The 13,483-nt window shown below is 41.5% G+C and overlaps 1 protein-coding gene across 1 annotated transcript in view; it reads left to right on the top strand.

Moving 5' to 3' along the window:
* Positions 1-13,483, top strand: part of DIXDC1 (DIX domain containing 1) — a 31,881-nt gene that overhangs the window by 1,808 nt on the left and 16,590 nt on the right. Inside the window, exons 2-4 of the mRNA XM_056509653.1 lie at positions 10,907-11,036; positions 11,683-11,808; positions 12,518-12,740. Coding sequence (XP_056365628.1) covers positions 10,907-11,036; positions 11,683-11,808; positions 12,518-12,740 — 479 coding nt within the window. The remainder of the gene's footprint in view (positions 1-10,906; positions 11,037-11,682; positions 11,809-12,517; positions 12,741-13,483) is intronic.

Below are 13,483 nucleotides of genomic sequence, written 5' to 3'. Positions count from 1 at the left end.
CCCACCTCAGCCAAGAGGACACGGGGAAGTTTCTTTTGCTCCCTTTGCTCCTTTTCCCTCTCTGTCCCCACCCCTGCTGACCGAGGCCACCTCAGCAGCCCAATTATCCCTAATTAGTGCTGGCAGCGTCATTGTCCGTCTGCTCTGCCCAGCTCAGCTGGGCCGCCGCTTTCTCAGGAATCACATCCTGCCACGGGCGCCCCTAAATCGCTCAATTCTCACTTCAGGCCGGTTTATTTCCCTTTCCCCCCTCCCCTTTCAGAGTCCCTGTCACCTGCAGACATCTGAAGGCAGGATGGTTTTGTTTGATGTCGAGACGCAGCAAAGTCCCCCCCGTGGCCATTAAAGTCCCTCATTAATGGCCTTGAAGGTGTTTCCCTGCTGTTTGTGGCGACTTCTCCTGCTCCCAGCAGATAAATAATTCAGTCCCGCGGCTGGATGGTGCCCTGGGGGTGCGTGGCTGTAAAAACAGGATTTTATAATGAAAGGGAACCGCAGAGAGGGGTCTCTGTGCTCCGTCCATGTGGCCCCAGCCTGCTCCCCCTCCTCGGGGAAATGCGGTTTATTTCTGTGCTGACACTTCTGTCAGGGCTTGAAAACAGATGGGGCACAGAGAAACGTGTCAGAAATGTTATTTTAACAATAACACACCTTCTCTTTTTCCAGCTGGAGGATCATTTCCTCCGGCAAACTTCATTATGTGGCTGCTCGTGTGCAGTGAGTCATTGAAAATAACCATTTTCTTTCGAGATTGTGTTGAACAAACAATTCATTCCAGAGGGGACAGGAGTCCTCCCACCAGAGTGCAGAGCAGGGTTTCCTGCCCAAGAGGGGAAATTTCCCCACGTTTCTCAAGTGGGAACTCTGTTCTGCCCCTCACCTCGTGTTCCGTGGAATATTTTAATTTTTATCTTATTTTATATTTTTATTAACATTTTTCACCCCTCTTTGCCCCATCCTTTGGTGGGCTTGAGGTACCACCCTGCCTGTGAGATGTGATCCTCACCCTGGGCTGGTTTTGGTCCGTTTCTCTCTTTGGGGTTATTTTTTCTCTTTGGGGTTATTTTTTCTCTTTGGGGTTATTTTCTCTCTTTGGGGTTGTTTCCTCTCTTTGGGGTTATTTATTTTCTCTCTTTGGGGTTGTTTTCTCTCTTTGGGGTTGTTTCCTCTCTTTGGGGTTATTTATTTTCTCTCTTTGGGGTTATTTTCTCTCTTTGGGGATATTTTCTCTCTTTGGGGTTATTTTCTCTCTTCGGGTTCATTTTCTCTCTTCGGGGTTGTTTTCTCTCTTCGGGGTTATTTTCTCTCTTTGGGGTTGTTTCCTCTCTTCGGGGTTATTTTCTTTCTTTGGGGTTGTTTTCTCTCTTTGGGGCTGTTTTCTCTCTTTGGGGCTGTTTTCTCTCTTTGGGGTTGTTTCCTCTCTTTGGGGTTATTTTCTCTCTTTGGGGTTATTTTCTCTCTTTGGGGTTATTTTCTCTCTTTGGGGTTATTTTCTCTCTTTGGGGTTATTTTCTCTCTTCGGGGTTATTTTCTCTCTTCGGGTTTATTTTCTCTCTTCGGGTTTATTTTCTCTCTTTGGGGATATTTTCTCTCTTTGGGGTTATTTATTTTCTCTCTTCGGGGCTGTTTTCTGCCTGTGCTGCCGTCGGGACCAGGCGCTGGTGTGTGATGCAAGGTCTCAGCACCAGGCACTCGCCCTCTCGCTGCTGCCAGCGCTGTCTATTTATAGGATTTATAGGATTTATAGGATTTATAGGATTCAGCGGAGCTGGTTTGACTCCTGGCTCCCTCATCCTGCTCAGCGCGGCGCTCGGGGCGCTCTTTGGCCACCCCAGCTTTGTTTTGGGGCGAGGTTTCTCCCCTTCCCCAGCCTCTGAGAACCCTCCGAGCCTTTCCAGGAACACTCAGATTTCTGCTTTTAGCAGGAATATGGAGATTATTGCAGCTGCTTTATGGGTAGAAAGAGGTCAAGGGGATGTTAAGTCGTGGGCAGAGGGAATTTAAAATTTTGTGTCCTAAATGTGCCTTTATGGCCCCTCACCCGGAGCTCTTCTGGGTGTCCCTCCCCTCTGCAAATCCCTGACACAGGTTTTGGAGTCCTGAGGAGCTCAGGCTCCTGGCAGAGCTGCCTGTCTATTAATAAATGGCAAAAATAAATGAATAAAGAGAAAGAAAAGCAATAAATAAATAAATAAATAAATAAATGGCAAAACTATAAATAACAAAACTATAAATAAATAAAGATAAAGAAAAGCAATAAATAAATAAATAAATAAATGACAAAACTATGAATAAATAAATAAAGATAAGGAAAAGCAATAAATAAATAAATAAATGGCAAAACTATAAATAAATAAATAAATGACAAAACTATAAATAAATAAAGAGAAAGAAAAGTAATAAATAAATAAATGACAAAACTATAAATAAATAAATAAATAAATAAAGATAAAGAAAAGCAATAAATAAATAAATAAATAAATGACAAAACTATAAAGAAAAGCAATAAATAAATAAATAAATGGCAAAACTATAAATAAATAAATAAATGACAAAACTATAAATAAATAAATAAATGGAAAAACAATAAATAAATAAATAAATGGCAAAACAATAAATAAATAAACAAATAAATAAATGGCAAAACAATAAATAAATAAATAAAGAGAAAGAAAAGCAATAAATAAATAAATAAATGACAAAACTATAAATAAATAAGTAAATAAATAAAGATAAAGAAAAGCAATAAATAAATAAATAAAGATAAAGAAAAGCAATAAATAAATAAATGACAAAACCATAAATAAATAAACAAATAAATAAATGGCAAAACAATAAATAAATAAATAAAGAGAAAGAAAAGCAATAAATAAATAAATAAATGACCAAACTATAAATAAATAAGCAAATAAATAAATGGCAAAACAATAAATAAATAAATAAAGAGAAAGAAAAGCAATGAATAAATAAATAAATGACAAAACTATAAATAAATAAATAAATAAATGGCAAAACAATAAATAAATAAAGAGAAAGAAAAGCAATAAATAAATAAATGACAAAACTATAAATAAATAAATAAATAAATGGCAAAACAATAAATAAATAAATAAAGAGAAAGAAAAGCAACAAATAAATAAATAAATGACAAAGCTATAAATAAATAAATAAATAAATAAAGATAAAGAAAAGCAATAAAGAAATAAATAAATAGATGACAAAACTATAAATAAATAAGTAAATAAATAAAGATAAAGAAAAGCAATAGATAAAGAAATAAAGATAAAGAAAAGCAATACCACTGGGGATGTGTCAGTGCTGGTGCTTGGGCAGACCTTGGGCTTTGTTTGGCTGTACTGGGACAGCTCAGGTGCTCCCAAGTCCTCTCTGCACTCAAAGCTCAGCTTTTTGCCACTTTCTGCCTTTATTTTTATTTTTTTTTCCCTATAACTGGCACAGAAACTCTGCCTGGGTGGGAAAAGGGTCTCAGAACCTGCTGAGCATCCTGTGAGAGGTGCTGCTGGTTCAGGAGCTCACTTTGCATGGTTCAGCCCTTTCACAGCACAGAATTATGAAATTCCAGTGTATTTAGGCACAGGTGGGAATTATTTCACCCTGTACTGGAAGCTGGATCACTCTGGGATGGGCCATGGAAGTTGTTGGCTTTACAAGAAGTGAAAATCAAACGGGCAGAAATAATTTTGGGAGTTTGGATGGAACTGAGCTGTGCTGTTTGCACTTCAGCTCTTCCTGTTAATGGCTACTGAAAAAGGTGGGAAACTCTGCAGTCAAAAATTCCATGTCCTGCTGGAGAGCTGGGCACTCTGGATTTAAATTAAGAGTTTCATGAAGGAGAACCCCTGTTGGTCATTCTGAGGTCACAACTGGGTGGTTTTCAGTGCTGGGTGCACCTCAATACATTGAAAAACCTCAATCATGTTCAAGCATCAATCTTGAGAGGGAAAAAAAAAAATCTTTTGCTGTCTGTGAGAGCAGAGGGAATGATTTTCTCTGCTTGGGAGTTTGTGCTTTCTGCTTCTACAAAGGCCTTGAACAACAACAACAACAAACCAGCAAACTGGAGGGAGGCTGGATGGAAAATTACAGTTCCCATTAATGAAGGTAATGTCAGAAAGCTTAGAAATCACCCAGGGCCTCAAGCAGCACGTCCTGCTGCAATTAGGCTGCTGCAGAGCTTTGGTTCAGGGCTCTGGGAGGGAGAACAGTGAATTCCTTTCACCCTGGGAGCACGAGGGCTCTTCTTGCTGACCTCAGCAGACCTGGGGCTTGGGCAGGGGCCACAACTGGGCAGCAAAGGGAAATCAGAGCAAAGAGCCTCAAAAACCTCATTGCAGCAGGGTGATTCCCTAAATCAAACAGTGATGGATTCAAAATAATCAAAGTAGTGCAGAAAGGGAAATCAGAGCAAAGAGAATCAAAAACCTCATTGCAGCAGGGTGATTCCCTAAATCAAACAATGATGGATTCAAAATAATCATAGTGCAGAAAGGGAAATCAGAGCAAAGAGAATCAAAAATGTCATTGCAGCAGGGTGATTCCCTAAATCAAACAGTGATGGATTCAAAATAAAGTAGTGCAGAAAGGGAAATCAGAGCAAAGAGAATCAAAAACCTCATTGCAGCAGGGTGATTCCCTAAATCAAACAGTGATGGATTCAAAATAATCATAGTGCAGAAAGGGAAATCAGAGCAAAGAGACTCAAAAACATCATTGCAGCAGGGTGATTCCCTAAATCAAACAATGATGGATTCCAACTCATCAGAGCAGTGCAAAAAGGAAATCAGTGCAAAGAGAATCAAAACCCTCATTGCAGAGGGTGATTCCCTAAATAAAACAATAATGATGGATTCCAACTCATCAGAGCAGTGCAAAAAGGGAAATCAGAGCAAAGAGAATCAAAAATGTCATTGCAGCAGGGTGATTCCCTAAATCAAACAATAATGGATTCAAAATAATCAAAGTAGTGCAGAAAGGGAAATCAGAGCAAAGAGAATCAAAAACATCATTGCAGCAGGGTGATTCCCTAAATAAAACAATAATGATGGATTCCAACTCATCAGAGCAGTGCAAAAAGGGAAATCAGAGCAAAGAGAATCAAAAATGTCATTGCAGCAGGGTGATTCCTCAAATCAAACAATGATGGATTCAAAATAATCAAAGTAGTGCAGAAAGGGAAATCAGAGCAAAGAGACTCAAAAACATCATTGCAGCAGGGTGATTCCCTAAATCAAACAGTGATGGATTCAAAATAATCAAAGTAGTGCAGAAAGGGAAATCAGAGCAAAGAGACTCAAAAACATCATTGCAGCAGGGTGATTCCCCAAATCAAACAATAATGATGGATTCCAACTCATCAGAGCAGTGCAAAAAGGGAAATCAGAGCAAAGAGAATCAAAAATGTCATTCCAGCAGGATAATTTCCTAAATCCAGTGATAAGGATGGATCCAAACTGATCAAAGAAATGTAGAGGAGGGATCTGTTTCTAGAAGGATCTGCTGAAAGATGAGAGTGAGCAGGGCAGGCCCTCTTTGCCAAAAAAATTGATATTTTCCATTTGTTCAACACCAAAATGTGCAATATTTCAATCTCAGACAGGTAAAAATTAACCTCATATGTCCCAACCTGAAATTTGCCTGTGGAACTCTGTAGGGACGTCCTGCAGTCTCTAATATCTCACTTAAAAAAAAAAAATCTTCTCCTGCCTTCAAAGTCTTGCAGATTAAATAAAAACAGCCCACAAAGCCCTGCCTGGAGCGAGCTGGGCTCCAGCTCCCTTCAGCTGCTCTTCCCCATGGCAAGGTACAGGTAAAAAGAGCTTTTTTTGGAACACAAAGCTGTGTTAATGTAAACAGGATTAAGCTTAGCTCCACCATAATCCTAAATAATGTGTGATTTGTATAGTACACCCCACACCAGGCTGGATTTCCTCTGAAAAATTCTGGGTTTGGAAGAATTGTTGGTGAGGAGATGAGCAGTGTGAGCCCTGAAAATTCTAAGTTGGGCTGAGCAGGAGCTCAAACCAAAATGCAGAGGATGCAGGAACACTTGGGGTGTGTCATTCTTGTTCCCACATCTGTTTTTTTTTTATTTTTTTTTTTAATTTGTTGGCTAAAAGGAGCTGAGAGCTGTGTGAGAGGGGCTGCTGTGGGGCCTCCAGCCCCAAATGGGGATGGGATCTGTGGGTTTGGGGCATTTCTGGGAGGAAATGGAGGCTCAGGATTGTTTTGGTGGGGTGGGATGGGAAGTGCTGCTGTTCCACATCCCAGCAAATCTGTGTCCTCCCTGTGCTGGAATTTGATACCTGGAGTGATTGTAGGGTGGGTGGCAGGAATGATGCACAAAGAGCAAATCACCTTGCTGTGAAAATATTTGGGGCTGTGCTGATATTTGGGGCTGTGATGATATTTAGGGCTGTGATGATATTTAGGGTTGTGCTGATATTTGGGACTGTGATGATATTTGGGACTGTGCTGATATTTAGGGCTGTGCTGATATTTAGGGCTGTGCTGATATTTGGGGCTGTGATAATATTTAGGACTTTGATGATTTTTAGGGCTGTGCTGATATTTGGGGCTGTGCTGATATTTGGGGCTGTGATAATATTTGGGGCTGTGATGATATTTGGGACTGTGATGATATTTGGGACTGTGATGATATTTGGGGCTGTGCTGATATTTAGGACTTTGATGATTTTTGGGGCTGTGCTGATATTTAGGGCTGTGATGATATTTAGGACTGTGATGATGTTTGGGGCTGTGCTGATATTTGGTGCTGTGATCATATTTGGGGCTGTGATAATATTTGGGGCTGTGCTGATATTTAGGACTTTGATGATTTTTGGGGCTGTGCTGATTTTTAGGGCTGCGCTGATTTTTAGGGCTGTGATGATATTTGGTGCTGTGATCATATTTGGGGCTGTGCTGATATTTAGGACTTTGATGATATTTGGTGCTGTGATGATATTTAGGGCTGCGCTGATATTTAGGGCTGTGATATTTGGGGTTGTGATGATTTTTAGGGTTGTGCTGATATTTAGGGCTGTGATGAAGTATCTTCCTTGGGACTTGAAACAAACGGAATCCTGAGGGTGAAACAAAAAATCTTCCACTTTTTTTAGAGGGTTGAATCTGTGGATTTAGGGGAGTGAATCTGATCCTCAATTTTTGTGGCTGTTGCAGGCTGGAGGTGCAGCCCACACTGCCCTTGTTGAACATTTTGGACTCTCCAGCTCCCAAAATTGCCCTTGGATTTTTTGCTGAGCTGCTCAGGGCTTTGTCCCTTCACTTTTCCATTTTTAGGTCACTAAACTTTTATTTCTGATGCATTTCCTTGCAGTGGCAGCTCCCTCCCTGGATTTTCGAGTTTTGCAACCCAAGGCTCTCAGCCTGCCAGGTTTTTTGGGTAGAAAATCAGGAAATTCTCTTCAGTCCAACTGTCTGAATGTCTGCAGGAAAATCTGATGTTTGATGGAAAAAACCCCAAAGCAAGCAGCCAAGTGTGGCAATGAAGTGTGATCCCAGCAGCCAGGAGAATGAAATGACTTTGTCTGGTGCCATCCTTTAACACTCACTGTTTGAAATGGAATTGCCATTTTTTCTTTATTTTTATTTCGATTTATTTGTAGGTGTTTAATTTTTATTTATTTATGGTTTTTATTTTTATCTATTTAATTATTTGTAGTTGTTTTCTTTATTTTTATTTCTATTTATGTGTAGTTTTTTTCTTTTTATTTATTTATGTATTTATAGTTTTTATTTTTTTTTATCTATTTATGTATTTATAGTTTTTTATTTCTATTTATTTATTTATTACTAGGTTTTTCTTTATTTTTCCTTTATTTAATTTTCGGTTTTTAAATTTTATTTATTTATTTAGTTAGTTAGTTATATTTATTTATAGTTTTTCTTTATTTTTATGTATTTATTTTGAGTTTTTTATTTTTATTTATGTATTTATGTATGTATGTATTTATTTATTTATAGTTTTTATTTTTATTTTTATCTATTTATTTATAGTTTTTTATTTCTATTTATTTATTTATTTACTTGTAGTTTTCTCTTTATTTTTTCTTTCTTTATTTATTTTTAGGTTTTCAAACTTCATTTATTTATTTATTTATTTAGCCAGCTAGTCATATTTATTTATAGTTTTTTCTTTATTTTTCCTTATTTATTTTTAGCTTTTTTAGTTTTATTTATGCATTTATGTATTCATGTATTTATGTATCTATGTATTTACATATGTATGTACATATGTATGTATGTATTTATTTATTTATAGTTTCTAATTTCATTTATTTATTTATTTATTTATTTATTTATTTATTTGTAGTTTTTTCTTTATTTTTTCCTTTATTTATTTTTAGGTTTTGAAATTTTATTTATTTATTTATTTATTTATTTATTTATATTTATAGTTTTTCTTTATTTTAATTTCTTTATTTTTAGCTTTTCATTTTTATTTATGCATGTATGTATGTATGTATTTATTTACTTAATTAATTAATTATAGTTTCTATTTTTATTTATTTATTTATTTATTTATTTATTCATTTGTAGTTTTTTTCTTTATTTTTTCCTTTATTTATTTTTAGGTTTTGAAATTTTATTTATTTATTTATTTATTTATAGTTTTTCTTTATTTTCATTTCTTTATTTTTAGCTTTTTATTTTTATTTATGCATTTATGTGTGTATGTATGTATTTATTTACTTAATTAATTAATTATAGTTTCTATTTTTATTTATTTATTTATTTATTTATTTATTCATTTGTAGGGTTTTTTTTATTTTTAGGTTTTGAAATTTTATTTATTTATTCATTTATTTTTATTTATAGTTTTTCTTTATTTTTATTTCTTTATTTTTAGCTTTTTTTTTTAATGTATGTATGTATATATATATGTATGTAATTATTTTTTTATTTACTTTCTTATTTTCTTACTTATTTATAGTTTTTATTTCGTTTTACTTTTTTTTATTTAGTTTTAGTTTTGTTCCAGCAGGGCTGCCAGAGCTCTGGGCAGCAGGCAGGGCAGATTAAAGCTGGATTTGCTCTGTCAGGACAATGCAGAGCTGGGCTGGAGCCAGGCTGGCACTGCTGAGCTCAGGGCCACAAACACAGGAAACTGGGAAAGGGCTAATCCCAGCCTGGGTCAGTTTGAATTTCCCTGGTGTCTCAGAGTGACCATAAACCTGAGTTTTGGTGTTCCTGGTCTCCCAGAGAGACCATGAACATGAATTTGGGTTTCCTTGGACTCTCAGACTGACCATAAACCTGAGTTTGGGTTTTCCTGGTCTCCTAGACTGACCAGCAGCCTGAGTTTGAATTTTCCTGGTCTCTCTGACCATGAACCTGAGTTTGGGTTTTCCTTGTCTCTCACACTGCCCAAAAACCTGAGTTTGGGTTTCCCTGACTCTCAGAGTGATCAGGAACCCCAGTTTGGGTTTTCTGGTCTCTCAGAGTGATCATAAACCTGAGTTTGGGTTTCCCTGGTTTCTCAGACTGACCATGAACCTGAGTTTGAATTTCCCTTGAATTTTCTCTCACACTGCCCAAAAACATGAGTTTGGGTTTCCCTAGTCTCTCCCCCTGCCCATGACCCCGAGTTTGGGTTTCCCTGGCTCTCAGTGTGCCCAGGAACCCAAGTTTGGGTTTTTCTGGTCTCTCAGACTGACAATAAACCTGACTTTGAGTTTCCCTAGTCTCTTACACTGCCCAGGATCCTGAGTTTGAATTTTCCTGGTCTCTCACAGTGCCCAAGAACCTGAGTTTGGGTTTCCCTGGTTTCTCAGAGTGACCAAGAGCCTGAGTTTGAGTTCCCCTGGTCTCTCACACTGCCCAGGATCCTGAGTTTGGGTTTTTCTGGTTTCTCAGAGTAACCAGGATCCTGACTTTGAGCTCCCCTGGTCTCTCCCGCTGCCCATGACCCCGAGCTGGAGCTGCCCTGGTCTCTCCACACTCAGCATCCCTCCTGAGCTGCTGTCACTCCCTGTTCCTGCCTCCCAGGGCACTTCTCTGCCTGCAGAAATAGAAACTGGGCCACTGCCAGTGCTGAGGCAGCTCCCAGGACGTGCAGGGGCTGAGCAACTGTTCCACATGAGTGTCCCAGAGTGTCTCCTCCAGGAAACCTCCCCTGCTTGTGCTGCAGTTGTTCAGTGGGCAGTAACTCAGCGCTCCCTGCTCCTGCAGGTTTTTGGTGTGAAAACAGTGGGGCACAGAGTGAGGGGATGGCAGTGTAAGGAAAATTAATCCACAAACACCAGAGGTTTATGTCCAAAAAGGAGACAGAGGAGTCCTTTCTCTTTATTCCAATAAAGGGAGAGGCCATGGGCCATTCCCCTGGGATCTCTCACATTTTTGGAGGGTGCAGCCTCCTTTTATCCCAATTTCCCTCTCTCTTTCCCCATTGCTGAGGTACTTGAGAGGCACAGACTTCCCAAACACCTGACACCTGAGATTCCCCTCTAATGTACAACCCTTCCTTTTAATTTTTAATTCTTATAGAATTCATAGTTTCCCCCCTTGTTGCTTCCTTCATCTTCTGTTACCCAATTTCATTTACCAGCAAACCTACAGCTTGTTTGTAAAGGCAAATCTCTTTTTCCAATCATCAATCAGTGTAATCCCTTCCATTGTTTCTTTTATCTCTAGGTGCTAACTTTATCTACCAACAGATCTACAATTTATTTGTAAAGACAGATGTAACATTCCTCTCAGCAGCACTGAAATGCAGAAGTGGAAATCTCAGTGCTCAGCTCAGGAGGGCTGTCCTGCCCCCTCCTCCTGGGTGTCACCAGGCTTGGGGACGAGAGAACCCTGTGAAGATCAGAGGCAAAGTGAGATCATGTCCCCTGCAATGCCGACATTCTGATTTCTGTTCCAGCACCAGCTGCAGGCCTACGTGGCCTGGGTGAACTCGCAGCTGAGGAAGAAGCCAGCAGTGAGGCCAGTGCAGGACCTGAGGCAGGACCTGCGGGACGGGGTCACCCTCGCCCTGCTCATCGAGATTGTAGGTCAGAGCTGCCATCTGGGCTTGTTTTTCCCCCCCAGCTCAGATGCCCTGGCTCTGGCATCTGTCAGGCAGATGCTGCTGGAGGGGAGGGGGCGGCTGGGAAGGAAAACAATCATAAATCAGCTCATCAGTGCAATTCTATTAAAGGCCTTATGGTGCTGAGGCAGTGACAGCAGATGGGGGGAGCTGGCAGGGCACAGGGAGCTCCACAGGGTTTGGTGGGGTTTTGGGAAGAGTGACCCCTCTGCTGGTGCCATCCCTTCTCCCTGGGCAGGGGGACAGGAATGGGGTGCAGTCAGCTCATTGTCCTTGCTGCTCCTTCCTCCTCACACTCATCCCCTCCCTGCTGGGGGACAGCTCTCCAAATCCTCCCTCCTGCTTCAGTTCTCCCCAGGTGAGCCCTGTCCATGGAGTTCAGCCCCTTGGGAAGGGGCAGCTCCAGAGTGGGTCCCTCAGGGGGTCACAAATCCTGCCAGAATCCTGCTCACCATCCCAACCCAGCCCCAAACCCAGGAATTCCTGCTGCTGGGCTCCTCTTAAACAGGACAAAAAGCCCCATGTAGATGAGATCAGAGCAGTCCCAGCAACCCCTCTGACAATCCCAGTGCTTCAGTTCTCCTCTGACAAAGATTTTTTGCTTCCTACAGCTGGTGAGAAGCTGAATGGCATTGAGGTCAACCCCTGCAGTCAGCAGGAGATGAGGGAAAATGTGGAGAAAGTTCTACAGTTTGTGGCATCGAAAAAGATCCGCATGCACCAGACATCAGCTAAAGGTACAAGCCCTAGGGGTGAATTTAGCTGTTGAAATTCTGTTTCTGGCTTTGTTTTCTGTCAAACAGATAATTTATGAGTAAATTCATGTGTCACTTTTTGGGGGAATTGGGAGCTTTTCCCCCCCTCTGGTTTTGGGTTGAAAGATGGACAATGCAGAGAAAAAAAAGACTTTTATCCTGCTGCTGAGCACTCAGAAGCCCAGGTAGTGCTGTAATGAGGAATGCAGGCTTGGAATCTTTCACCAAAAGGACACAGAGTGAAAGGAGGAATGGAAAAAATATCTGTGGCTCACTGGAAGCCATGGGCTGGGGACAGAGAGGAGACACAAGGCACAATCACATGTCTGTGACATGCTTTAGTCAGGAGTTTGAGCAGCTCTGACTGAACTGTTTGGGGAAATCTTGGCCTGGAAGAGTGGCTGATCTTTGCCATGACATCAGCGTGCTGGAAAATACTCCTGTGATATCACTGGAGGTGATTAATCAACACTTGCAGGGCGCTGCAAACAGGATGCCACCACTGGAGGAATGGTTTTGTGCATTTTGTGTTTTAAAAAAGGGAAATCTCTGTTAATAAAGTGGTCAGTCCTGAGCCAGCATTCACTAATTACTGAATTACTGCTCAGGGCTCTGAACCTGTGTGTGGAGGTGGCACTTTGCTGTGCCCTGCGCTGGTTTTAATTACCCCCCTCGTTTGGCTCTGCTTCAGATATCGTCGACGGCAACCTGAAATCCACGCTGAGGCTGATCCTGGCGCTGGCCGCTCACTTCAAGCCGGGCTCTGGCGCGGGGGGCAGGGCCCGGGCAGCGGCCCCGGGCGGGGTCCGGCCGGGCTCGGTGGCCGCGGTGGCGCAGGGGGCGGCGGCGGCGCTGGCGGGGGCGCGGCAGGACGCGCAGCGCTGCGGCAGGGAGATGCTCCGGCAGCGGCACAGGTAGGGCTGGTCCCGGGAGGGGACAGAGAGCTGGGCGCTGCAGGGATCGGTGTGGATCGAGTAAATGTCACTGTATTGAGCTGGGTGCTGCATGTGAGCCCAAGTGTCACTGTATTGAGCTGGGTGCTGCATGGCTCAGTGTGAACACAAGTGTCACTGTATTGAGCTGGGTGCTCCATGGCTCAGTGTGAACACAAGTGTCACTGTATTGAGCTGGGTGCTCCATGGCTCAGTGTGAACACAAGTGTCACTGTATGGAGATGGGTGCTCCATGGCTCAGTGTGAACACAAGTGTCACTGTATTGAGCTGGGTGCTCCATGTGAGCCCAGCAAGTGTCACTGTATTGAGCTGGGTGTTCCATGGCTCATGTGAGCACAAGTGTCACTGTATTGAGCTGGGTGCTCCATGGCTCATGTGAGCCCAAGTGTCACTGTATTGAGCTGGGTGCTCCATGGCTCATGTGAGCCCAAGTGTCACTGTATTGAGCTGGGTGTTCCATGGCTCAGTGTGAACACAAGTGTCACTGTATTGAGCTGGGTGCTCCATGGCTCATGTGAGCCCAAGTGTCACTGTATTGAGCTGGGTGCTCCATGGCTCAGTGTGAACACAAGTGTCACTGTATTGAGCTGGGTGCTCCATGGCTCAGTGTGAACACAAGTGTCACTGTATTGAGCTGGGTGCTCCATGTGAGCCCAGCAAGTGTCACTGTATTGAGCTGGGTGTTCCATGGCTCATGTGAGCC

Source organism: Oenanthe melanoleuca, chromosome 24, assembly GCF_029582105.1.
Source record: "Oenanthe melanoleuca isolate GR-GAL-2019-014 chromosome 24, OMel1.0, whole genome shotgun sequence".
Taxonomy (NCBI): domain Eukaryota; kingdom Metazoa; phylum Chordata; class Aves; order Passeriformes; family Muscicapidae; genus Oenanthe; species Oenanthe melanoleuca.
The sequence above is the reverse complement of the archived record's forward strand: the minus strand, read 5'-3'. Positions and strand labels throughout refer to the sequence as shown.